We start from the raw sequence: 27,615 nt of genomic DNA, 5'->3' as shown, positions 1-27,615 counted from the left end.
GATGTTCAAAGCCTACTTGGCAGTCTCCGAAGATCCGGACGTCGGCACGAACCAAACCGGGGATACGTATTGGTGGCCGCATCACTTGCCTCTACAATGAAACCCGGCCGGCGGGAACCATCTATCGCAATGATAGTATGGTTCACAATTGCATCTACAGATGCAACGAGGCAATCGAGAAGTTCCAGGGGATTTACCTCAAGGAAGAGCGGTCGGCAGGGAGCGGCACGAACGAGCTCGACATCATCACAGCCGCCTTGGCGGCATACCAACGGGAGGAGTTCAAACCGTTCAAGTACCTCGATTGTTGGCAGGAGCCCGCAAGGAAGGAAGAAGGCGGCGGCCAACCGCCCCCGCCGTCGCGCCTCGACTCCATCCGCCCCGCCGCCCCTCGCTCCCTTTGTGCCTCCTCCACCCCCAAACAACACGTTGTGGGCCATCTTGAGTCAACTCTATATGAACGATACGTCTCGGATGACTCCGGATCAACTTGCAACACATGAGCAAATGATCCGGGGTCTCAAGAGGCAATTGGGGATAGAGGACTAGTCTTCCACGTGTGTAATTTTTAATATGTAGGATTTTAATTATGTATTTTTTTATTTTCTAGGATTTTAATTATGTATTTTTATTTTTTAGTATTTTAATTATGTAATTTTTATTTTTTAGGATTTTAATTATGTAATTTTTACTTTTTAATGTATTTTTATAATGTAGAAATATTTTTAATAATTGGAGTATTTAAATTGAATAATAGAATGGTGGGACCCTTGAGCTTGTCCTTAGCTAAGAGCACGGATGTGGGTGTTGTGCTCTTAGCTAAGGACAAGGAGTAAAAGTGGATCCGAGCCCACCTCCGTACTCTTAGCTAAGAGCACGAATGGGAATGCTCTTAGAGATCAAATATTCAGTACATTTTATAATAGGAAGGGTAAAAGTACAACTATTTTTTCAGAGAGTAAAAGTACCAATTTTAAATATACATTTATTTATTTTTATTTAAAAAAAAAAAACATATCTCTGCAACCTTGTATCTAAATTAAAGAGGCATTTTATGTCACATAGTATTGCCAAATTACCATCATGATAAAATTTCGTGTCTATACTCAAAATCTCAAACACAACCAAACACTAGCAAAAATACAAATATCTCACTTTGTAAATTTTGAGTCCGAATATATCTAACTCTCATTATTGCTAGCCAGATCTCAACTTTTGGATGGATTGGCTAAAAAATTATGATAAAATAAAAGGATATTTGCTGTTGCAATAAGAAAAATTTAGAGCTATTTTTCTTTTATATAGATAAGATCAGTTACTGTATATTTATTATTTATATAAAATAAAGATTTTTGTGCGCAGCCGACAGTGAATAAAGTTACAAAGCTGTCAATCCAACAAAAGCCTTTTAAAGCATATTGTCATATTTGACTGATTATACTTTAATTTTTCCTCCCAAAATTATTACTGTTATCATTATAAAGTTTGCTTAAATTTTCCCACCTATATATCTAACTCTCATTACTCTTGTTTTAAATGATAGCCCTCTAGTTTGGTGGGTTATTTTTATTTACATAGTTCACCTCAATGATAGTTTTACTTTACACTTTTTTTACATGGCAGATAAATTCGATAATTAGGTAAGATTTTAGCATTTGAATTTTGTTAATATACATTATACTATAGTTACTACTCCGTATAATATATTGTTCTTGTACGTATATTATATCCCCCCAAAAAAAACTACTACAATGATTCAATGTATATTAATATACATTATACTATGATTCAATGAAGAATCTATGCAATAATTCATTACTTTTTTCACAAAAAATACGCGTTTTTAATATTCAATTGTTACTTGGATAAATTATTTAGCTATATTTTGTTATGATGTAGTGATTCAAGCAATTCATAACAATTTAATTTTAGACATGTTTGTGGTTGAATAAAATAAGCCCCTACTGATTCTTCGATGGGTGAGAGTGATATGTCTAAATATTATGATTACGACTCATTGGAAATATATCTACTTTTATCCAACAAATTTAGGATGTGTGTAAACATCATAATTATGTTTTTGTTTCTCATGAGATTAAATGGGCCCCGCCTTTTAATAATAAGTAGTAGTATTAATTACCATGTAATATTGTAGTGATTATTTTTCTGACTTTGTTTCTTGAAAAGAATGCAAGCAAACTTGAAATTATGGAATTAGATGTTGGGGGGAATTATGCTTTAGATTCGATTAATTAATTAAATTATTAATGTATTTGTCAAGATATGATAGCTTACGACTTCCGCAGTAAATATGGGTTCCATAATTGAGTTGTTCTACAGCCTACTTTCATTATTATACACCATTTTTTTTCGAGAAATCCTTAATTTACGAGATTTCTTTTCTTTTTCTCTACGTCTCCGACTCATTTTCGGGAAATGAGAAATGTAATACTCGTGTGATTTATAAATTATGATACAAGCAAATCTAATTACTCAATTTATATGTCGATCAACTTGTAAATTAGTCAACTTTAATACTACTAGTCTACTAATCTCCGGCTGTCAATGAATGATTATCGAAAGAAACTTTTCATTCCAACCTGCGCCTCGTTGTCTCGTTGATAATTTATAGTATGTAGTTGTGTTTAGGTATATGTTACTATGTAATTGAACTTACAGCATGAATAACGCCGACGGGCCGGGCCGCAACTCGCGAGTCCCGGCCCGATTTCAGCGTTGGATGAAAGTGCGTCCCGGCCCGGGACGGTCCCGAGGACGCAGTTGCGTCCCGGGGCCGCTCCCGAGTCACGTCCCGGCCGGCGTTATGCGTGCCCATGCCGCAGCGGATGCGGCCCGTCCCGGCGTTAATTGCGTTCTGGCCGGGCCGCAAGTCCCCACGAAATTTTATTTTATTTTATTAGTTTTTTGTTTTTCTATTTATACACTATATTTGCTCATTTTTTGTAACTCTTCCACACAAACTCTCACTCTCAATCCTCTAACATTTCAAGACTTTTTGAGTTCTATGGATTGGTTTAACAGCGACCAATGCCAGATGGACGATTTCGTGAACTCCCAGAACTGGCAAGTGCCGCCGACACCCGATCCAGATGCAACACCTAGTCCCGGGCTGCCTACCAATGTAGACATGGAATCGCCGGTTAGCACTGATGAGTACGATATCAGCGATATGGAGCCAGCTCCACGGAGGGGCAAGGGCAAGGTTGCCGATGAGGATGGGCCGAAGAAGTACAGTCCGCAGGAGACAATGTGGCTGGCCAATAACTACGTCGACGTCTCCGAGGACGCTGTGGTCGGCAACCAGCAAAGCGGCAAAGCATTTTGGCAGCAGATTGCGGATAAGTACAACGCTGGTCGACCCGAAGGCTCGTTCGAGCGTACATACGTGAAGCTACGCAAGCATTGGGGTCGGGTGCAGAAGGAGATTAACAAGTGGAATGGCAAGTGGACTAACGCAGTCCGGATGTGGCCGAGCGGGCACAACGAGATGGACCTTGTGGACAAAGCCAAGGCAGATTACTTCGCTGACAGGAAGAAGCACTTCAAGTACTTCGACGTTTGGAAGCTTTTCGAGAAGAGCCCGAAGTACACTGGTGGGGCTGAAGCGGCGGCGAAGAGAACCAAAGTCGCCGCCGAACACTACACTTCGAGCGAAGGAGGTCCGCCAATCGACCTCAACGTGACAGACGATGACTTCTTCCTCTCATCTCCTGGTACTGAAAGCCGTCCGATGGGCATAAAGGCGGCAAAGAGGAAAGCAAAGGGGAAGGCAACTTCGAGCTACTCCGCTATGCCGCCGCTGCCACCCAATCCTTCCTTGGACAAGATATCAGACTCTATGTCGGATATGAGTATTACGTTGCGGATGGGCCAGCTGACGGAGTTGACATCGATGGATACCTCGAGAATGTCGGAGTACGAGCTCGAATTGCACCGTGAGATGATCGAATACCTTCGCGCACAAATGAAGAAAAAGTAGTTCTTTTTTCTAGAATTTGTAATTTTCTTTTTTCTAGGTTTGGTAATTTTCTTTCTCTAGTATTGGTAATTTTTTTTTCTAGAATTTGTAATTTTCTTTTCCTATTTTCTGACTGAACAATGAATTTTCCCGGTTTTAATTGTTCAACGTATTCTATTTTACGATTAAAATATGTTGTGAAATGAATAGTTGTGGCCTGAGTTGTGGTCCGAGTTGTGGCCTGCGGTGTTAATGAAGTTGTGGCCTAGAACCCCTAATTTGAGGGAATGATGACATGGAGGGGACTTGCGGCCCAAATCCGGGCCAGGGTTATTCATGCTCTTAGTAAAGCTAAACTTTATAAATTAGTATTAAGTGCATCCACAGTGCACCGGCCGGACCGCACTTGGGGTCCGGCCTCGGCGGGCATTGTACATAGGTGGGGGAGGCCCGGTCTAGGATGTGCCTGGGGCCGCGCCCAGGAATGGTCCGCCCGGCGTTGCGTGCGCTTGGATAATTAACTACATGCTAAAAGTTTATTTATTTTTATAACATATGGTCAAAGTAGCTTGGGATAGGGAGTAGCATGTAAGTATTTAACCATCTGTTGGGTATTAGTCCCTTTTCAAATTATGTGTATCTGAATACTATAGTACTAAAATTTCATCAATTCCGTTTACTAGAATCTGAATTGCAGGCTAAAAACTCACTACACAATCGTTATGTGCTACAAGTGTATGTGTAGGGCAGTGTTTTAAAAATTGGATCAGATCGGCCGGTCAAACCGGTTCGGCTGCGAACCGGTACTTTGTCCGCTCCGGTTTGGACATTAAAATCGTTCTACTATTGAGCCGTTTTGAACCGCTTAAGCCGCTCGGTTCGATCGGAAACCGGTGACAGGTTCAAGCTTTTAACTTTAATTTAATTGGCAATTGTGCAAGTAAATAGTTCCAGGCTTAGAATCAAGCACTACTCTTTGGAATTGGCAATTGTGCTTTACTTTAATTTATTTTTCTTTGTAGATTAAATTTTTCTTTGGAATTGTTTAACTATGTTATCATATGATAAATTGAGGTTCAGATCCATTTATGTATTTATTGATAGACTAGATTTTCCCTTCATGCAAATAATTATATGTATACTAAATTTGAAATTGTGATTTTTTTTTTTGTTTCCATATAAAGGATCAATAATGTAGGGTTATGATCAAAGGAAAAATTATTTTCTTGTTTGCGGCTATATGACTTATAAGTTATAATCTTATGTTAAAAATGGAATTTTCGTAAAAAAAACACAAAAAGGTGAAAAAGCCTTGAACAATACTCCCTCCGTCCCGCTTTAGCAGTCTCATTGACTTTTCTGCACTCATTTTATAAAAATGATAATAAATAATTAAAGTGGAGAAATAATAAAGTAAAAAAGAGAATAATATAGAGAAGAGTCTTATCTATCTTATTCTATTTTTTACTTTATTATTTCTCCACTTTAACTATTTATTATCATTTTTACAAAACGAGGGCAGAAAAGTCAATGGGACTGCTAAAGCGGGACGGAGGGAATATTATACTACTATCCTATAATACTGAGTATAGTAACTTCAAATACACAAAATAATTTTCTTATCCTTGTAAAAGTGAGTATACCAAAGTACAGAAGCTATTTTTATTGCTCACTCGAAAAACAAAAAGCATAATGAATAAAACAAAATTTAAATGCCAGCTTTAAAGGGTGTTGTTGTTAGGCCTACCCAAGCACAATATTAATATAGCAAACCCATCATCATATATCAAAAATAAATTCATACCAAAAAGGATAATAATTGGTGTGCAAAAATCCCATCATCAGCCCCCACTTTATTTTCTATTTTCGGTTTGAAATTTTCATATTTGGGTTTTCATTTCCTTTTCTTGTAGCAGTGGGGTGCACTATTGGTTCTTTCACAATCTCATTATAAAAAGAGTTAAAATTGTGATATGTCCCTTTTTTTGGACATATAGTCACGATTATGGAAATTAGGCTTTATGAACAATTCTGTTAGAGAAATGTTATCTTTGTGTATCAATATTTTGGGGTGACAGGTCAGACCGATCCCCATCCTGGGTTCCTAATAGATCAACGATGGCAGCTCCGGGTTGCGACAGGGAAGATATGAAGTGGTTGTTCCACTACGCTTGCCAATGTCCGACGGAAGATGTTACACTGACACTCTTGGGTGAAGCTGGATACCTATTACTCTTACATAGTCGCCTTGGAGCAATCATTGTCGACATCTTGTTCAAGACCCTTCTTTAATTAGTCGTCATCACATGTTTGCTTAGAGCGCTTTTGAAGATGGGTAAATTAGGATATCATAACTTTGGATTTCGATATCATGATGGTTGAGTACGCATTGTTCTGTTGTAAACGTGTGATATTTAGAAACACTTTTAGCTTTTCATTTTGCCAAAACTTATCACCTTTCACCTAAGGTAGCTTCCAAATGTTTTATGAGTTGATCTTCTATTCTATAAATAGGTGGATTTGAGAGATGGAAAAAAACCAACAAATAATTCTCAATTCTCTCTCTCTACATTTTAGTGTGCATCTTATGAGCATTGTCTAGTTCGATTCTCGGAATTCCATTAAGTTCGTCTGTGTCTAGCGGATTTGAGGTGCTTATGAGCATTGTCTAGTTCTACACGCTAGGAGAAGTTAGTTTTATTTTGTGGACAATACGACAATCCGTGAGTACTAGCCGATGCATAATTTGTCTTGCGGAAAAAGTGCTTTTCTCAACTCGACTTATAGTTTGGTTTATTTATTTTTCATTGTAATTTTCATTCTACTTATTGTCGTCATTTTCCATTCAATTGAAATAATTAGTCTATATACACAGCTTGAGAATTTTATTCCAGTCTTTTTAACATATTCTTCAGGGTCAGAGGTTTTAGCATTCACTTGTATTAACTATAAGATTGGGTGACTTGACCTATTTTATGGCTTAGTCCCAATTTTTTATGTTTTGTTATTGAAAGTATGTCACCTTTGGTTATGCTTTATGTACAAAATTTTTGGTCTAATCTCGACCTTGAGCATAAAAAACTACCTAACTAGTTCCTACATGAATGAGTTTCCATTTGATTAATTAGCATCTTACACATATTATGGCAACATGCATTGCAACTCTACTAGAATACTGAATACAAACAAAATGATTGAAATTAAAGATCGAAACTATATATAGACAATTTAGTAACATGATTTTAAGTCGAAACATGTCTACAATTGTTGTCAACTTCAATTATGGTTAGCAAAGGAGTAAAAAACTTGAACAAAAGTCTAAAATTCCCCAAAAGTAAAGAAACGCCACAAAACATCATACCAAACACAACCTACAACCACCGCAAACAAAGCTAGCCCTAAAGGAACACACGACAAACCAAAAACTACTAGCAAAGTACCAAACATCCACACCAAAGATGAAAAGCCACAACTCACCAGTTATACTTCATTTGTGTCCTAACCATCTTCTAGTTTTTGGTAGGTCTTCGCATACTTGCTCGGGCGATTAAGGAAAATTTGGACACCATCCTTTAATCCATAATCCAAGCCTCCAGAGGAGTAGTTTTTTCTCTACATCCCAATTTGATTCCATCTTTTCGAAGATTATTTTATTTTTGAGCCATCAGATTGACCAAAAGATCACGTAGAAGAGAGAGCTCCAAATTTTCTTGTCAAATCCTGAACGGTGTGTCTATCTATATAATAAAACAAGATATTAGGTCTTTTGGCATGCAAAAGGTGAGATTCCAGCACTTACATCCAAAATATCATAGGTTACTGGAAAATTTGCAATGAAAAATTACATGGTCAATTGTTTCTAATTACTGGAAAATCTGCCATGAAAAATGATATGGTCAGTTATTTATTGAAAAATACCATAGGCACACAACCAATTCATTGAACTTAAATAGTTACTACACTAAAATTAACACAAGACGTTACCATTATTAGTAGTCAATAAAATAGTGTATTATCTGTAATTCTGTTGTGAAGATAAAATAAAATAATAAGAGCGTTTTGGACATCTTTTATACTCTTCCACAGTGTGAAGGCAATAAAATATGTGGTGTTTCCAATAAAATAAGCTGACAAATTCCACATTTTTCAATATTATTATCCGGATTCTATTTTATAAATATACTAATTCAGTTTAGTAGTATAACAAACACTATTTACATTACTATGTCATTGTGAATTCTTTTTTATAAATATACTAATCAGTTTAGTAGTATAACAAACACTATTTACATTACTATGTCATAGTGAATTCATTTACTACTTGTTTCTCTCCTATATAGTATATTATTATTAATTTCCTATCTTACTTTTCGAGCAAATACACTTTAATGAAGGTTATACTAATCTCTTTTACCATTATAATGTGTTCAAACCTTGAAATCATTCTATTCAAATAGTAGCATTAATTTTATTGGCTACTTTTTACATGTAAGTTAAAGTGACCATATCTCCTCCACCGCCCACATATGAGTATATTTCTTATACTATCAATTCAGTTTCAATCTTATGTTAATATTTATATAATATATGCAATTTCAGAAGCTTCTTTATCAATTTTCAAAGGTTTGTAGTTTGACAAGGCACCAATTATCTGTTCATATATTCTCTTCTCTCCAAATCATATTCTGCTTTTATACTGCATACTTAAAATGGAACCAAATGAGTGATTTTAAAAACTAAGATACTTAAAATTCACGTATAAAAAATTACCATCAAATACACTATTCTATCGGTGCATGAGCCCAATTCCAAATATTGGTCATTGTGATTTTTTAGCATTTAAAAAAAATATTTTTTATAGAATATTAAATTTTTATACTAAAAATTGATTTAATAAAATGAAATTTCTGTTAAAAGCATTGCGCAATAGGGTCGCAAAATGGTCTATCGATGGAACCAAGATTTTTTTTTAATATTAAAATTTACAATTTTTCAAATTCAAATTTGTAAATAAAAATAAATTACCCTAATTCTAATAGTATAATTATAATTTTATAAACTTTCCAAATATCTCTCCCCTAAATATTTAACATTTACTCCTACCGGGGAATGTTATATTGCTAACTCAATGCTTAATTGCTAACTACAACTCAATAATAGCCATTAGATATTCAAATTAAAGGCCTAGATCATTAACCATAAAATATCAATACGATCAACAAAAAACGTCAATAAGGCTATATGATTAATTCCAATAAAAATCAATAGGGGTATTAATGTCAAGTTAGTTATAACTAACTTTTAAAAGAAATCCCAAAACTTTAAATTCATATAACATATACTATCAAATTAAAGATAATTTTATAAGGATTCCAACGATATACTACATGCACATGTTCCGACGTCAAAATTTTAAAAAAAAATCTAGAATTTTCGTATTTTTCGTACACAGGCTAATGTCAATATAGCTAAGATAATATGTCAATGTAAAGCATATATAATGTCAATCTTAAATATGTGTTGACATTCTCAAAGCATTGTGTTGATATTTTCGAAACACTATATTGACATTTTCATCCAAAACCCTAATTTGGTGTTTTTTTTTTTAATTTTTTTCGATTTAATTAATGAAAACGAAAATTACACGTGGCAAATTGTAGACCATACGTTTTTTAAAGTCATGTGACCTTAAATTAGTTGTAGTTAGCAATTAAATGATGAGTTAGCAATTGATTACTTCCCTATTTCTATGACATTTCACAACAATTAAATGCGGTATAGTGATTAGTGAATAGTATTTCACACCGTCAATCTTTAATCAAGATTAGGAAATCCACGAAGCATTTGTTAATACCAATATATTTTGGATAAATTGTCGTAAAAACCAGGAATTTTGATTACATAATAATCTGTCTTATAGCTTTAAAATCAGTTGTAAAAAACACAAATGTTAATATTTTTTTAAAATTTCCACAAAAGAATAGTATATTGAACCACCACATGTAAATATTGTAGATGTGTCATACATGCATTACAAATTTATGATGTAGTTAAATATGTCAAAATTAGCGTAATTTTGGTAGAAAAACTTTGACTACCATATCAAATACTACAATTTCGCCTCTTGTGAAAAAGTAATATACTACTACTAAAATTTATGGATCAATTTTTAAAGTTATTGAATTTAATCAAGTTCAATATTTTATACGATATGCCATTTATGTAATTTAATTGGATCGCGGTTTGACTTATTATATAAGTAGCCGTAGCATGAAATGCACCTTTATTCATACTCCCTCCGTCCCTGATTAACAGTCACATTTTTCCATTTCAGTCCGTCCCCAATTAAGAGTCACACTTCATTTTTACCATAAATGGTAGTAGGTCCCACATTCCACTAACTCACTACACTCACATTTTATTATAAAACCAATATAAAAAGGTGGGTCTCACATTCCATTAACTTTTTCAACTAACTTTTCTTTACATTTCTTAAAACTCGTGTCCGGTCAAACTGTGACTGGTGCTGATAGGGGAACGGAGGGAGTATCATACAAATATTACCTATTTAGGCGTGAGCTAGTAGGAGTACTATTGTTTAAGAAACAATAGTGTTGAAATAGTAAAGCTAGTTTAGTAGTTGACGCTTTATATGCTAATTCGTTTGTGGGTATGTATTCCCACAAACAATGAATTTAGGATTTAGCCCTTCTATCCAAAAGAATAACTATTAATTAAAATTGGTTATAATCTGGGATTAGAATTCATAAAACACAATTATCCCCATTAAACCTGAATTTGATAGCAGATTAATTGCAGGATGGATTAATCAACAAAATATTTTATTCTATTTCCCCCTCTTTCCAGCCTGTCTCTCTCTCTCTCTCTCTACAGAAACACACACACAGTCAGTGGCGATTACACACAACAGCACAACTCCCCAACTAATTCCCAACCTCTCCAGTGAATTTCTTCTTCACACCTTTTAATTAGCTCTCTCTCTCTCTTCACACGCGACAATGGCGATTACTACACTAGCAATGCTGCTGCTTCTCCTCTCCGCCGCCGCCGTCTCAGATCTCAATTCCGACCGCGCCGCCCTATTGGCCCTCCGCTCCGCCGTGGGGGGCCGCACCCTCTTCTGGAACACCACCCTCACTACCCCATGCAACTGGGCCGGCGTCCTCTGCGAAGACAACCGCGTCACCGTCCTCCGCCTCCCCGCCGCCTCCCTCTCCGGCAGCCTCCCCGGCGCCGCCCTCTCCAACCTCACCGCGCTCCACACCCTCAGCCTCCGCCTCAACCACCTCTCCGGCCCCCTCCCCTCCGACCTCTCCTCCCTCACCCAGCTCCGCAACCTCTACCTCCAGGGCAACCGCTTCTCCGCCACCCCGCCTGATTCAATTTTCTCCCTCCACGCCCTCGTCAGGCTCAATCTCGCCTCCAACAACTTCTCCGGCCCAATTGCGCCCGACTTCAACAAATTGGCGCGTCTCCGCACCCTTTTCTTGGAGAATAATCACTTCACTGGCAATCTCCCGGAGATAAACCTCCCAAATCTCGACCAATTCAACGTATCTTTCAACGATTTAAACGGCTCCGTTCCGGAAGGCCTTGTGAAGAAATCCAAGGATTCATTTCTAGGCACTTCTCTCTGCGGGAAGCCTCTTGACACTGTGTGCGCCGAAACTCCGGCAATCGCCGCCGGAGGAGGAGGAGGAGTCGCGAGTAAGAAGAAGCTCTCCGGCGGCGCCATTGCGGGGATTGCAATTGGATCTGTTCTAGGGCTGCTTCTCTTGCTGTTGCTGCTGTTTATCCTGTGTAGGAAGCGGAGCGGGAAGAAGTCGCGGGCAGTCGACGTGGCTGCGTTCAAGAATCAGGAAAGCGACTCCTCCGCCGCGCATAAGCCTGCCGAGGTTGAGAGCGGCGAGGTGGCGAACGGGAATGCGAAGAGCAACGACAGCAATGCGAATGCGAAGAAGCTGGTGTTCTTCGGGAGCGGGGCGAGGGTGTTTGATTTGGAGGAGCTGCTGAGGGCGTCGGCGGAGGTGCTGGGGAAGGGGACGTTCGGGACTGCGTACAAGGCGGTGCTGGAGGTGGGGACGGTGGTGGCCGTCAAGAGGCTCAAGGATGTCACTCTTTCGGAGAAGGAGTTTAAAGACAAGATTGAGAGTGTTGGAGCTATGGATCATCAGAATTTGGTGCCTCTTAGGGCTTACTACTATAGCAGGGAGGAGAAGCTTCTTGTCTATGACTACATGTCTATGGGAAGCCTCTCTGCTCTCTTACATGGTCACTCCTCTCCTCTGCAATTATTCTTCTACTATTTGTTAATTTTGCCATATTGTCTTGTGTTTATCTATATTGTTGATGCATTGTTATTGTTGGCTCATCTGCACTGTGGGATTCAAGAAAATGTGGATGCTTGATTGTTTGAATTTCACTGCTGTCAAAGTTTGGGAAAATACTAAATGCTGGGGTTTATTTGATTGAGATGGTAATGTTTGTTTTAGTGTAGCTTTATTGTGGAATGCTGATTGCTTTAGGTGGAGTTGGTGAGATGATTACCTATTGCTGCTGCTGTCTTGCAATTAATTACCCTTTAATCACTGCTGTTTAATGACAAACTGTTTTGAGTGGTGATTATTTGATTACTTCAACAATGCTTGTAGCATGTGCGAGCCAAATTGGTATACTAGTTTTGTTTAAAGACTAAATTTTTGTGATTGGTTATGAAAATCTGTGGTGGTTCTTGATCAGGAAACAAGGGAGCCGGGCGGACGCCGTTGAACTGGGAGATGAGGTCCGGCATTGCCCTCGGAGCTGCACGAGGTATCGAATACCTCCACCGGCAAGGCCCTGACGTCTCCCACGGCAACATAAAGTCCTCCAATATCCTGCTCACCAAGTCACATGACGCTCGCCTCTCGGACTTCGGCCTGAACCATCTAGTCGGGCCCCCATCCTCCCCCACGCGCGTGGCTGGCTACCGTGCCCCGGAGGTGACTGACCCCCGCAGAGTCTCCCAATGGGCCGATGTCTACAGCTTCGGTGTCCTTCTGCTGGAGCTGCTCACGGGGAAGGCCCCCACGCACGCTCTCCTGAATGAAGACGGGGTCGACCTGCCTCGGTGGGTGCAGTCCGTGGTCCGGGAGGAGTGGACCTCTGAGGTGTTCGACCTCGAGCTCCTCCAATACGACAACGTGGAGGAGGAGATGGTGCAACTCCTCCAGCTCGGGATCGATTGCACGGCCCAGTATCCCGACAGACGCCCATCGATCTCTCAGGTCGCCGCCCGCATCGAAGAGCTCCGATCCTCAGGCTTGAGGGGATTCAAGGAGCAGCAAGATCAAGTGAGCGAAACAGATTGATTGGTTGATTCTAGTTGAGATTTGAAGGGGAAGAAAAGGAGAAAAAAATAGCATCAACAATTTGAATGGATATTGATCTCTGCTTGAACTAGTTGTACTTCTTGTATGTTAAAGTTGAGCTCTCAATTCTTGTTTTGTCAGAATCCACAGCTCATATATTTTTTAGTACAATTATCTCTTTTTTGACTGTGGGGGGATGGAACATGGACATGGTTGTTCTGTAATTATTACTTAGCTTTAACTTTTTCTTTTTGAGTGAGCTTTTCTTTTTAATGTTGATTGAGAAGATATGGATTGTAATTGTACCCTAGTGTACAAGGGCCTGCTCTTGGTGAATTTTTATTTCTATATCCAAGGTTATGGTTGATTCAATTAATACATTTGATTGTAGTTTCTTTTTTTTTTTTTGTCTCAAGTATGGAGAAGATTGTTGGATTAAAAAGGATTAAACTACCAAAAAAATACCCTAACCTTCCTTCCAATTTTTTAATTAGGCTTTGACTCATTCTATTTAGAGTTTTGATATTTTCTTTGTTCTGGAGAATTATTCTCAAATCCCAACCTAATTAGGCTGCTAATTCCATAACTGAATATTGGTTTTGAATGAGAAAAATCCAATGTGATTGCCATGAATTGCCGGTCAAATTAGGTGTATGGATATGGGATATTGAAATTTTCTCCTTTAGAGTTATGAGCAACCAAAAACCACAATAAACCTAATCGTAATAATAAATGAAGCCAACTATATCAGTTGGAATGCAATGAATAAACTTTCAAATCGATGTTTAGAGAATGTGACAGGTATCTGCAACCTCACGCAGGAAATAAAAAAGAGTGACTTGTTGAGGATTCAAAATAAAGGGTTACATTATGTCATTAAAAAAAATTGTACTATATTTGTTGCGAGTAAATATAAAGGTGGTCCAAAAATTGCAAGCCAGCCAGCCAGCCAGACTGTTTGGCTTTGAGGCCACTTGGGTTTAAAATTTTCAATAAATTTGAGAGGATTTTTACTTGTTAGATCCTTTTAAGAGTTTAAAACTTTAAATAATATGAGGTGCATTTCCGTAAATATACTATAAAGAAAGGATAAATTGATGCAAATAGTATAATATTTGATAAAAAAAGTGAACCAACCCCTTCTTGTAAAGAATATTGTTCATGAAAACATGACGCTACATGAGTTGGTTATTACCCAGCCCAAAGATTATATAGTATTCTGGATTTTTGTTTTCAACAAATAATTTATGGTTTTGACAATAACTAGGAGTACGTATATCTTCATAGGAGAATTCATGCTCAAAACTTCTATAATCCTTGAATTTCATTTTATCCAATCCAATTCTGATTATCATATTTCTTGAGGAACCAAAAACTCTATTTCCATTTCAACAGCAAGGCTAAAAGATCAATTTTTTTGGTGCAAAATCCAAATACCATGCGCCAAAAATTATACTCCATTTCATCATTGGTACATATACATTGTACATACAATTTTGTCTGCATTTTATATCATAAACAAGATCAATTGGCCGATATAATCCAAAATATATTTACAAGGGAATCCACTATCCACCCCTCCCCCCCCTAATGAAATCATGGGGAGAGAGAGAGAGAGAGATGAGTTCATGGTTACGTACTGGAATTAGTAGGCGGATCATCTTTCCAACCTTTGGTGAGTAAGTCGTAGTTGATGGACGCCAGTTGCGAAAGATTCTGCAGTCACCAAAAAAATGAAACCAAATGAGAAGCACATATAGAGGAAGCTGGCATTTGAGCATGAATAAGGAACTAGCTCTTTGCATTGCAGCAAGGACGAGATCTTGAAGCGGGGATCCACATAAACCTTGCGGGAGCTGTTTGAATGAATTTCTTGACGATGAAAGAAAGGGGGAAATAGGGTTTTGACTTATAAACTGATTGATAATTTGATAATAGGGAATGCTTTATGGTACCAAATGCAATCTTAATATAACTGGAGAAGAAACATATTTGTTGGACTACCTTAAATGAGAAATTGCTGAAGGAGTAATTGATATCATTGCTCGAGTCAATTTCAGCGAGTCCCTCGCATTCATCCCCCTGCTGTTGCCACCAAGTTGAGTAAGATGATAGAAACATTGTATAAAAGAACTGTTCAAATTATTTAAACAATGTACACACCACTTCTTCGTGCCTATTGCTTAGGCAACTGCTGCCACCACTTAAGCTGCCATTATCACTGGAATCCTCAAAATCACTACCAGCATAAACATGCTCATCTGTAGTATTCCAGGAGTAGCGGCTAGTAAAATAACTAGTATCCGTTGCACCCTCTGATGCAGGAACAAAAGCAGCCTGGGAGAGAGCACAAGAAGTTTAGTCATCACTGCTTTTGGCAGAATGGACCAATACAGTGGTCATTTACATATAAAATCAATACCTTTTGCCTAGCAAGCGTATCCCAGTTAATATCTCTGAAAAATGGATGCTCCTTGACCTGTGCAATGCAATTTTTTTTTATCAGATGGATGGTAGAGAATGGAAGAAATTGAAAGCGGCCATTTCATGAAATGTTACTACCTCTGAAGCTCCTACAGCGCCAAGTCTTTGATTAGGATCTTCAGTTAATAACCTGCCAGTGGATGCCAAAAATGAATAAAATAAACAGCTAAAAGAATTTGTAGACGTAACCTACACATACATTAATCTGATGGGGCATGTGGTCATACTGAGATTTGAATTGACAAAAAACAGCGAGTATGCAGTAACTAGACCATGCAGAAGATTTTATGAATAAAAACCAAACATACAGACTAAGTAAGCATTGTTTGAAAAACTGTGATACTAGAATGATGTAGAGTCATTACAATAAGAAATACTAACAAAGAAGAGCAACTTAATAGGAAGAAACTACAAGAGCACAACTGCTCTGGGAGGTATAGATACTTTCCTTGCATCAGAAATAGATAATAATTTTCTTACCGATCAATCAAATCAAATGCCTCATAGCTCAATTCATCAGGACCCACAGGCCAAGGGATATTCCGATTCAGAATGTTGTCGAATATTTTCTACAAGGAAAGTTGAAAAAATAAAGAAACATAATTTGAGGACCATATATGAGAATGAGTAATAAAGAAAAAATAAATAGATGCTATTCTAATTGAAATGATAATCAGGGCAGTCGAATTGGCTTTTTGTGTCAGGAGGAGGGGGGGTCTTCATGCGTGGATGTTATTGGACTTGAATCATGGGATCCTTGCTCGAGCATTCTTACAACCTTACCCAGTTATAAAATACTACTCCCTCCGTCCCACAATAAGAGTCACATTTTGCTATTTCAGTCCGTCCCACATTAAGAGTCACATTTCACTTTTACCATAAATGGTAAGTAGGTCCCACATTCCACTAACTCACTTCACTCACATTCTATTATAAAACCAATATAAAAAAGTGGACCTCATGATCCACTAACTTTTCCAACCCACTATTCTTTACATTTCTTACAACTCGTGCCCACACCAAATGAGACTCCTATTGTGGACGGAGGGAGTATGACTTTTCTTGTAAAGGGAATGCAGGGGATGATTTCTATATTATCAGGAGTTAACTGAGGGCATCAGTTATCTTGTTGAGATATTACAGTCCTGTTTACATGTTTTTATAATTTGAACAACTAAAAAATACAGCCATTTTTGCTCCATCAAGATTTAAGTATTACGAGAATTGGCATTGGTTGATCAAAGGCGCTAAAAGCTCATACTTCTAAAGGTGAACATGTATAATAACCACAAACTTGACACCATTTGAGTTTTTTTGTGATCATTGTATTAGATATATAGAGCATGGAACCCCAATATAATATCACAACACAAGCACAAACAGAATATCTTCAGAGGTAATCTAATTACACATAAATAAAAAGAATATGAATTTATGTAAATCCTAGATTCCAAAGAATGTATTCTGTTGATTATGCCAGAAGTTGAGAGTCAAAAGTGCACAAATGTATCTCTAACAAACAAATAAAAGAGGAACTCCAAGTGACATCCCTAAATTTCATGCAGAAGCATCTAATTCATTTTTTTGTTCTAGATTTCCAGTCTACATACACGAAGCCAAACTCACATATGCACACTCTACCCAAGTCTAGCTAAACTCCCAAAATATAAAAAGCTTTACCATTCTGCATAAGTGGAAAATTATCCACATCAATGGCAACAACAAAAATAAGATATACGAGCTTAAGGTGGTCTACAATATCCTCAGATAGTCAGATGTATAATACATTCCTATTCTCTACATATATATCTCAGCCATACACCAAAACAGAAGAATATCTATGAGTGGAGATAAAGCTATAATGGAAACGATAGGATAAAGTTTCGAACAGTATAATAACCTGAGGATGCTCCGCATTGAAAGGAGGGATGCCAACAATCAACTCAAATAAGATAACACCCACAGACCACCAATCAGCAGTAAATCCTGAGGAAAGGTGCACATAAACAATATAGTTATGCATTTTAGATCAAAAAGAACATTATAGACCAAATATACATGAGTATATTTCACTTAGAAAAACAAAATCTTAAATAGCAAATGGAAAAAAGATGCTAGAACTCATTGGTCCACAATGTATATAATCTCAAACAAGTAGAGTAATGATGACCAGACTGCAGAATCATGCACTTCAACTCCTGGTCCCTAGTGGAAAAGTCTTACTTCGCAGATAAACAACTGAAATAAATTAAAATTCAAAGTACAACACATTGGCAAGCTTGGTTCCTACAGAAAGCAAGCAATGCCGAACTCTCACTATTTTTTTTCTATCTCCAAATTTTTAACCAGAAGCAGCGGTAAAAGGCAATGAGCAAGAACTATAATGGCGAAGGTTTTCTCGTTCACTTTTGATGGTGCTCAGCTTATCCTGCTTAATTTTGGGAGATTGATAAAATTATGGCATCTTTTAACAAATGATATTACCATTATAATCGCTGTGGCAATTCTACGTAACTTAAATTAAACCAAAAAGAATTGGAAGAAGCTGCACCAACCATGCCCAGTTCCAAGAAGGATCTCAGGTGCTAAGTAATCAGGAGTACCCACTGCAGAACGTTTTTTACGCCTTTCTTGCTGATGTTCTGAGGCAGAAAACGGTTGCTCGTCTTCTTCCATTAAAGATGTTCCACTGACGGCAGGACCCGACAAATCATCAGTGCTGTTGATAAGACCCACTTTCGACAGCCCAAAGTCTGTTAACTGTTCAAATTTACAGCAAGAATTTTTACACCTCAGAATGTAAGAATCATGAAGGTCCTTCACATATAAAGACATGATACAAGTTTTGTGTGCTCAGTTGTCAGTTGTCACACAAAAATATCCTGTGAGAACTTCTATGTTCAGTGTTTTTTAAAAGCATAAATGATACTCCCTCCGTCCCATAAAAGTTGAGTCGTATTCCTTTTTAGTCCGTCCCAATAAAGTTGAGTCATTTCCTTTTTTAACTAACGACAAAACATCTAATCACTCTTACTGTATTCCATCATTTACTTTACTCTCTCTTCTCTTTCCTACTTTTTTCATCTCTCCTATTAAGTTAATATAAATTCTTAATCTCCGTGCCCAAAAGTTTTGTCTCAACTTTTATGGGATGGAGGGAGTATTTGCTCATGAGCTATTAGCAATTACAGCTTGTTTTCTAACAAACAACAACACAAGCAACCTACATATAAAATTTGAAACTCTGTTCACCAATAATGCTCAAATAGAGTATCTTTGTGTCCATGCAACAGGGGTGAAATACTAGTTGCACAATCGAATAAAAGGCCACTAATGGAATCATAAATCGACAGGCAAACCAATAAAAGCAATATCTAGAGTGGCAAATAAACAAGTAAATTTACGAGGATTTAAGATAAAAGGAACAAAAATAACTATGCAGAGAAACCAAGAGAAAGAACCTTTATATGGCCATCATGTGCAATTAACAAATTATCTGGCTTCAGATCACGGTGAACCACACGTAGAGAATGCAGATACTCCAAAGCAAGCACCTATTCATTATTACAGGGGATGCAGATTTTTAGTTACCAAAGTAAAAGGAGACAGATAAGTTGAAGAGCCCACAAAACAAAACTTACAACTTCGGCAATATATATGCGAGCAACATCTTCATCTAAGCAGCCTAGATTTCTCAACATGGAATAAAGATCTCCGCCATTCAAGTACTCCATTACAAGATACAAATTATCACGACAAGTGAATGAATAGAAGAAGCGGACCTAGGTTATCAGATAATAATAATAAAATGAGATAGATGATTTTAACACATAACTAGAGCCAAAGCATGATAATACATAAAAGGCTCACCACAAAAGGATTGCGCACAGATATTAATATATCACGTTCTGCTAAAATACTCTCTACTGCATTCTTGCGAATCATATCTGCTTTCTTGAGAACCTGAGGATAGATGAATTAGGAAAAGCTATTATCAAAAGACCAGAGATGCTCTTGTATTATACCCTATGTTTAGAAGTTCACCACATACCTTTATTGCAAACAGATCTCCCGTTGTTCTCTTTTTTGCCAAGAACACCCGACCAAATGCACCACGGCTGATTGGTTTAATGATCTCAAAGTCATCAATCGAGGTACGGTCTTTGGAAGAATGTACAGGGCTACTTCGTAGACTACGTAAAACATCATCTTCCAAAGGAGCATCTTCATCAATCACAGTGCTTGTTATATCAACTTTGTCATCATCAACTAGTTCACATAGCTGTAGATACTTCTCCCTGGGTGATTTAACAAATTATCAGCATGATTACTCCATAACTAATCTACAACAATGTTCAAGCAAGATCTTTAACTCACCTGATTAATTTCTCAATACGAGCTCCAAAGGTCTCTACAGTTAGGGAGTCAAATTTCCTACGTTCTGTGACAACTTTCAAGTCTTCAAGACAAGAAAGAAGGTACTGCAAAGAGCGATCATCATCCAGAGGGGTATTCGCTACACATTTAGCAATATCAGCAAGTTCATTCATCTGCATTGACCAAAAGTCGATATTATTGTTGATAGATATAATTGGAAAAAGGATCAACAATCATTTAAAAAAGAATTGAAAACTAAATTTACAATTATGTTACAAAATCATAGTGAATAGGACCTGTATACTATAGTACTTATTGCATTAAAGCTGATTTCTGTTACAGCATATTTTATTAGACGGCCAAGGTTTATACTACTTAAAGATTGCTTACATAAAACTGAAGGATCACAGTCAAAACCTTGCCCAAAATTTAAGTGGAAGAGAGAGCGAGAGAGAAGGAATACAAAAGGAATAATCTACTCATTGGCATGCCTAAGGCATGAAGTCCATTTGAATGGAAAAGCATGCCCGATCCCTATACAATGCGTACCATGATGCATTCTCCAATGACATGCAATACATAAATTGGATGCAGTGGACTGTCATATATATACCAGAATAACAAGAAATCTACAGGATACAGAATTTAAAATTGGATTTTAATGGGTAACTTCCCATTTGAAAGTAGATGTAAAGATCATTAAAAAAATGAAACACAAAATGAAGAATGTAGAAGAAGAATGATTGACATGGTAAGATCAATAAGAAATTAAGATGCATCAGTTTCATATGAATCTAAGAGGTAAACTAATTGTTCATGCTAAAAGGACATCTTAGAAAGAAGATGACAACAATAAACTATTGCAATCCAGCAATATACCTGAGGAAGATCACCATGTTCGGAAAAAGCACCTTTTCCTGACAATAGCAAGTCAATTGGGCTCATACGCGGTGTCATTAGTGGTGACCTAGGAGTCATGCTGCCTGCTGATGATGTTGTCATTCCTTGATCGGACTTTGGACCAAATCGGGTTTTACATGACATGGAAGCCTTCATATCATCCGTTGTACTATTATCTGGTTCAGCAAAACAGTCTAGCATATCTTCAGAGCCCCTGCGGGACCAGTCACTATACTTAGGAGAAAGAAGCTCCAAATCTTCAGTCACACTAGAATTAGACACTTTAGCACCATCAGGGCTTCCAACACCATGTTGCACGTCCTTCGCAGAAAAAGATTCCATCAGTTTCTCAAGAGTTTCAGCAATTCTAGTGAGGCGCTCATTGACTCTTAGACCCTTTTGATCACATCGGTCGGCAATGGCACATATTCTAGAGTGGTCTTCAACATGCAAAGTGGGAACCTCCTCCTCACAAATACGACAAATAATTGAACTCTCATCAGATACACTTGGCTGATCTCCCCAATACCCCCAGGAAGGTTTATGTTGGTGCTTAGGCATTGAGGATGAGGGATGTGCTTCTTTAGAAGAGGGAAGCTCAGGCACCTTGTCAGTAGCTAGCTCAGCATTATTGATTCCTCTACTGTTATTTAATGATTTTGAAGCCTGCATGATACTGTCACTACTCTCCTCCTTTACAGAAGCAGCTTCTTTTGGGCTTTTTCCAGAAGGAGAAGGAAATTTCTTCCAAGATGCCATCCTGTTTCTACTAGCAGCAGAATCCACATTCTTTGTGGATTCAGCAAGTGAAGGTTGTAAATTCCCTCGTACAGCATGGTCTTTCTTCCACTCTGATTGCTCTTGACTGTAAAACTTCCTTGTGGACGGAGTCTTCACAGCTTTTATATCTAACGGAAACTTTCCATCTTTCCCTGGACCTGGAGGAATATGTTTATCTGCCGGCTGAAGCGATTGACGAAGAGGGAATACATGATCATCCTCAGCCAACCCACTTTCTTTGTGAAATTGCAACAATCTAGTGCATCTAGTGAGAATAAAAAGCATTCGAGTATGAAGCTGCTTTAGCGTGCCCATGGGAAGTTCCTGACGCCTGTCATCCAATTCTTGCACTATGCCTTCACATTGTAACCAAAATTCACCAGAAGAACTCATAGCACAAGTCCGAGCCAGAACCAGCAAGTCCTCTATGGTCTCCTGCCAATCGGGATGTGTTTCGGAATTCTTTTCTAGAATTCCTACCAGATCTGCTGCAAAAATATGCAGATCGGCATCCACTTCTTCCTTTGCTTTGTCAAACTTAGTTCTAATCATAGCCAAAACTTCCTGTTTTTTTGAAAAGTATCCAGAAGTAAAATGATCAAGATGTTTTTTCTAGAGTAATTATTGCTCGTAAAGTATACTTACCTCCAAGTTATTTAGCCTTCGAGGCTTCCAAAATGGGTAAGGACGTACACCTTTAGAATTCAACTCATGAGAAAAACTCTTGATGTCGCCAGGAAACCTCTTCCTAGGAGCACTAGTAACACGAAGTATGGCTTGGAAACGTGGAGATTCGGACTCTTTTGGATTATCACAATCATATGTCTACATAAGGATTTAAAATTCAGCTCGTTTGCCAGTGCAGATGCAAATCCAAATTCAACTGGAAAATGTATAATTGGATGCTTTGTAACATCAAAGAGAATACCCCTTTTTACCTTCGTCTCAGGAGTACACGCATCTGAATTCCTGAGAGCTCCAGAATCATCCCACGATGAGCCAAATTGGCCTAAAATGAATAAGCCCAAGTGAAAAATGATGAAAGCAGACTTACAACATAAAGTAACATCTATGAATACCATAGATTCCCAACTTTTTTATAAGAATCATTATTAATACTATACATGCAAAACGCATGAGTGCATACAGATGAGCATGAAAAATTGAAAAGGAAATTACTTGATGACAAAAGGTAGTAATCTTTATAGAGTGCCTAGTAAGGTGCCAAGTAATTTTCATAATAATAGTTGGATCTCCAGCCATTGCATATTTATAGCCAAGGTTACTAGGCTGTAGTGTGAAAAACTGAGCAACTACCGCAAATCATTTAGATATATCCACTTTGAGACATATTAAGTCATGGATAAAGCATTAATTAGGAATAGACATAATTACCTTCTTCATAGTACTATTTTGAATTTTTTTCAACAATTCTCCCTACATGTACCTTGAATTCAGGCAGTTATAATATGCCAATCATGTAAAGGTGTTTCTTAACTGATACTCTGATAGGAAGGGAAGGTTTCTGCTACATTCATTGTTAAAAAGACCCCCTCCTAGAAAAAACTTCTACAAACAATTTATTTTATTCTACACTCCTTGGTATGACTTGCCATGTTGCTTAAAGCTTACTTTCTAAAATCATGATGCGATATTTTCCTTATAGATTCATTCTACTATGTCCTCAAGATCTTACAAATTACAGATTATTTAGCTCATGAGAGTTGGTGACCTCTTAAGCATCCTCTCATTTTTTATATACAATTATACCCTGATTGAGGGAGTGATTTGATCAGCTATGGTATTTAACAAACTAGGAGAGAACTATGCCTGTTAAATTTCGTTAAAGTAAGGATATAGTTTTCAAATATTAGTGTCTAAGTTTGTCTTAACTGACATGAAATTTGCTTTTATGAAAGCAATGGTCAATCTTGAGATTTAGAAAAACTGAATGGCTGAGATACTTTTGACACCCAACCGGACATTCAAACAAATCAAACCAAAAGCCAATCTGAGTTCCTGCTCATTTATGTTTCAAGAAGAAATAGGGCAAAGTCCAGATATTCAATCAAAACCAGTCAAGTAGTCAATAATTTTGAGTTAGTCCACTTTTTTCCAATATAGAATTTTAAAGGGAATGATAAAATGATTCGTTGTTTTTCATGATTGAACTAAGTTCCAAATAGTGGATATCCACTCGAAACTAATTATCGACAATGTGCAGAACAAATTTAAAGTAAGAATTCTTGTTTATTTTAGATTATATATTAAGATATGATTTACTTAAATTAGCTCTTCTTTCTTTATATATTGTAAAGGTAGCCACATTTGATTCTAGATATGAATGCAAAGGGCCAGATAGACCTGGGGACCCAATAAATCTTTATCTTCAACATATAATGCAGGGAAATAGACATATTGGTAGTTAACCCCCACCAAGCTTAGATGTCAATGTAGTGTTGTCTGATTTCTTTTATTTTCAGTGTGATATAACATGTCTTCTAAAGTTGCTGGAGATACAATGCCAGTGACAGAATAGTGATCAATTTTGGCTCATACAGGAGAATAGATCTACACTATTTCCTCTGTACATTTCCTAGTATGTTAACTACAAAGTAGCCAGATCAATAATTGTTCCATACCAAAGTTATGACATGCATACACTTGTGTGTGTAGCATCATATTATTGGCCAAAAAGTACTTTCATTTAGCAAGCATATTATGCAAGGTTTCTAGAACCCAGTGCTATTTCCAATAGGTGCTAAATAAGGAATGAAGACGGTTGAATCGTAGTACAAAATATCAATTCCAATTCAGCCTCTGAAGCACTTTTTAAAACCAATTTTACCACATGTGACTTAGATCAAATCATGCTTCTTTTTTTTTCTAATGGTAACAAAGAAGCAAGTGAATCACAAGGAAACCATCTTCCATGATTCTATGTTCAACTAAGCAATTCTAAACCTCAAACTCAACATAGCTACACCTATACGACCAATGGAACTCAGCATACCAGTAGCTCCAGATGAAGATTCTGCATTTTGGAGGCGCGATCGCTCCTGCACCTGGAGCACATGGGGGCTCTGGTCCCTCGACGCCCCACTCTCCGTCGACATGGTGTCCGAATTACTCCCATTATCTGCATTTTCAAGAAACGATTTCTCCTTCTTTTTCCTTCCATCACTGCCACCAATGCCGCCGCCCACCAACGGCCGCGATAAGTTACTGGCGCCCAAAGAGACGCCCTTCTCCCTAGTCCCGAAGTTGAAGAAACTCTCCTGCGGCAGCGGGCCTGATCGCGTCTTGATCTTGTTCAGCCCCAGCGACGAAGCCACAAGCGGCGACACCGACAGCGAGCTCGGCCCGGAGGAGGGCGGCGGCGGCTCCGATTTCTTTAACTGCGAGGGAGACGTTGTGGCCTTGCTCGAATTGGGCGACTCTTTGCCCTTCAACGAGTCCTTCTTCTTCAGAAGGCTTTTAGCTGCGCTTTTAGGCGTGGTGGCGGCGGAGGGGGAAGGGGATGGAGATTTGGTCTTCTTCTTATCGGATCGGATCGGGGAATTGGAGTTGGAGCCGAAAGATCGGGGGCTGTTGGATGATCCATCAGGGCTGGAAGTGTCGGATTTTTTGGAAGAGAAAAATCTGCCCTTGAACACCATTCTAGCAAATTAGCGTGATTTCCGGTGAGAGATGAGTTTTAGGGGCGTTGTATTGGAGAATAGGGCGGGGAAGAGAGAGAAAGAAAGCATGGAGGCTGGATATGGAGTGAGGAATCCCCCTTTTGTAGTGAGAGAGTGTGGGTTTTGAAGGGTTAGAGAGAGACAGGGATAGATTTGATTTGAGGTGACGAAATCACTCTATTCAATTCCAATTTCCAATTCATGAATTCATGGTGACTGGATTTCAGATTTCAATTCAATTCAATGTATGCATCTCAGATCAATAGCAACAGCGCCTCTATATGACACAGCTGATCCCACTGGCGTAGCCTAGGCAGATGAACTTCAGGCGCGGCTCACGAGCCGTGTGTGGCAGCCACAGCATTCGCAGGCATCACGGTCAATCGCGTGCGACCGAGCTGCCCTATGCGCGGTTTTTGCTTTCACATTCCTCATTTTCATTATAGTTTAGTCACTTCTTATCTATACATTTATCTATCTATCTATACATATATAAAGGGGGAGTTTTAGGGATGTTTATAGAATTACTAAGGGGAGTTTAAGGGTATTTATGTAATCACAATTCTTGACACTGGAATTAAATTCTCACGAAAATTAATTAGCTTCTGCCACATGAAAAGGTGCTATAATTTCTTATATTATTTGACATAAATGACATTTTTTAATTCTTAATTTGCTTAGTTTCGTTCAGAATGTGTAGTAATAATAGTTCACTCTTTTTAATTATTATTTCATTTTTTATTTGTGGTCATTATTAATTTTAATGGTTAATTTTGATTTATTGTAATAAGCAACGCATTTTTATTAAATTTGTGGTAATTCATGTATTTTGTTTAAATAATACACTTCTATCTATCTACATACATATAAAGGGAAATTTTGAAAATATTTATAAAAAACTGCCTAACTAATTTTAAAAGATTTACATAACAAAGTTGTTTAAATCCGAAAAATATCCATGCCCTTGAATTTATCATGTCACACTAATAATATTGTCATTTTATAATTTATTCTTAAAACATATTATTATATACCCAAACTTTGGATGAATCAATCTCAATAATTAATAACTAATCCGAATTTAAAATTTTTAAAACAATGGTTTATAATAAAAAAAAATGCAAATGAGACACCAAATTAAATGACATTAAATACTAATTAAAATTATACAAAATAAATAACAGAAATAGTTTTTTAAAAAAAATGAGACAACAAAATATATGTGCATGTAGTTTGAACCTAGCCAAAGAATCCCACTTTGGAATTTTTCCTTTATTTGTTGAGCTATTGTTATGTCTATGCACGAATCATTTATTTTCTTCACACACTTATTTTATACTGTAAAATAATTTTACGAAACAATAAACAATATCATCATATAAATTCAAAAATCATAAATATATATAATAAAAATGTATTAAATTCCCTTAGTTTAATATTATGATCCATCCCTAATGTTATGTCTCAACAAATAGAGGAAAAATTTCCTAATATTATAATTTAGATACTAATGTTTATAGTTAAAAATAAATGTTAATTAAAATAAGTATTCATAACATTATAAACAATTCAAAACATTATAAACAATAACAATAACATTATAAACAATTCAAAACATTATAAACAATAACAATTTTACATTCGACCTGTATTTCTCTCATCCACTCTAAATGAAATATTTCATATTCGACAAACAATTTTACACATTTTTATTTCCGATATGAGTAGAGTAAAATATAATAAAACTGTCACGACCGCACTTTGCTAAGGATAGCAAAGAAAGGAAATCATGACAATAAAGGGAAAATAAGAAGGAAATAAAAAGGAAACCAATCGTGAACCAAACGTCCATTTTATTACGAGAGATATTAGGATTTCACAAGGGATTTACATGGTCATACAGGCTCAAAAAAAAAAAGAAAAAGAAAAAAAGAGTTCACCAATTTGTACTTCACATTCCTATCATAGTTCTCATCAATAAGTCTATCACAAGACAATGATAAAATGCACAACGGAAGAAAGGTTTGAACGCGACAATATGTAT

The 27,615-nt window shown here is 37.2% G+C and overlaps 2 protein-coding genes across 5 annotated transcripts in view; one reads left to right on the top strand and one right to left on the bottom strand.

Annotated features, from left to right (window-relative positions):
• Positions 1-10,850: 10,850 nt before the first annotated feature.
• LOC125188342 (probable inactive receptor kinase At1g48480) lies at positions 10,851-13,726 on the top strand. The gene is made up of 2 exons (XM_048085127.1): positions 10,851-12,271; positions 12,740-13,726. Exons 1-2 carry the CDS (start codon positions 10,999-11,001, stop codon positions 13,348-13,350), a joined length of 1,884 nt encoding a protein of 627 aa, XP_047941084.1. The 5' UTR covers positions 10,851-10,998; the 3' UTR covers positions 13,351-13,726.
• Positions 13,727-14,784: 1,058 nt separating this feature from the next.
• The window catches only part of LOC125188341 (probable serine/threonine protein kinase IREH1), a 13,597-nt gene continuing 766 nt past the window's right edge, over positions 14,785-27,615 (bottom strand). The window contains exons 2-18 of one of the 4 annotated variants that reach the window (XM_048085126.1): positions 24,905-25,424; positions 22,830-22,900; positions 22,537-22,716; positions 21,091-22,455; positions 20,212-20,384; positions 19,886-20,132; positions 19,705-19,797; positions 19,476-19,616; positions 19,296-19,388; positions 18,390-18,594; positions 17,735-17,820; positions 16,315-16,403; positions 15,913-15,964; positions 15,773-15,829; positions 15,514-15,687; positions 15,355-15,432; positions 14,785-15,066 (exon numbers count right to left, since the gene is read on the bottom strand). In XM_048085126.1, the coding sequence (XP_047941083.1) occupies positions 14,983-15,066; positions 15,355-15,432; positions 15,514-15,687; positions 15,773-15,829; positions 15,913-15,964; positions 16,315-16,403; positions 17,735-17,820; positions 18,390-18,594; positions 19,296-19,388; positions 19,476-19,616; positions 19,705-19,797; positions 19,886-20,132; positions 20,212-20,384; positions 21,091-22,455; positions 22,537-22,716; positions 22,830-22,900; positions 24,905-25,424 (3,708 nt within the window). In that variant the 3' untranslated portion in view covers positions 14,785-14,982. Of the gene's footprint in view, positions 15,067-15,354; positions 15,436-15,513; positions 15,688-15,772; positions 15,830-15,912; positions 15,965-16,314; positions 16,404-17,734; positions 17,821-18,389; positions 18,595-19,295; positions 19,389-19,475; positions 19,617-19,704; positions 19,798-19,885; positions 20,133-20,211; positions 20,385-21,090; positions 22,456-22,536; positions 22,717-22,829; positions 22,901-24,904; positions 25,759-27,615 lie in introns of those variants that run through there. The other 3 variants (XM_048085123.1, XM_048085124.1, XM_048085125.1) reach the window with 3 other exon arrangements.

Source organism: Salvia hispanica, chromosome 5 (assembly GCF_023119035.1).
Source record: "Salvia hispanica cultivar TCC Black 2014 chromosome 5, UniMelb_Shisp_WGS_1.0, whole genome shotgun sequence".
Classification (NCBI taxonomy): Eukaryota; Viridiplantae; Streptophyta; class Magnoliopsida; order Lamiales; family Lamiaceae; genus Salvia; species Salvia hispanica.
This window is presented reverse-complemented; position numbering and strand designations above follow the sequence as displayed.

Coding starts and splice junctions, on each gene's coding strand:
- LOC125188342 (XM_048085127.1), top strand. CDS start 10,999: ATGGCGATTACTACACTAGCAATGCTGCTGCTTCTCCTCTCCGCCGCC. Junction 12,272..12,739: donor CCTCTCTGCTCTCTTACATG/GTCACTCCTCTC, acceptor GTTCTTGATCAG/GAAACAAGGGAGCCGGGCGG.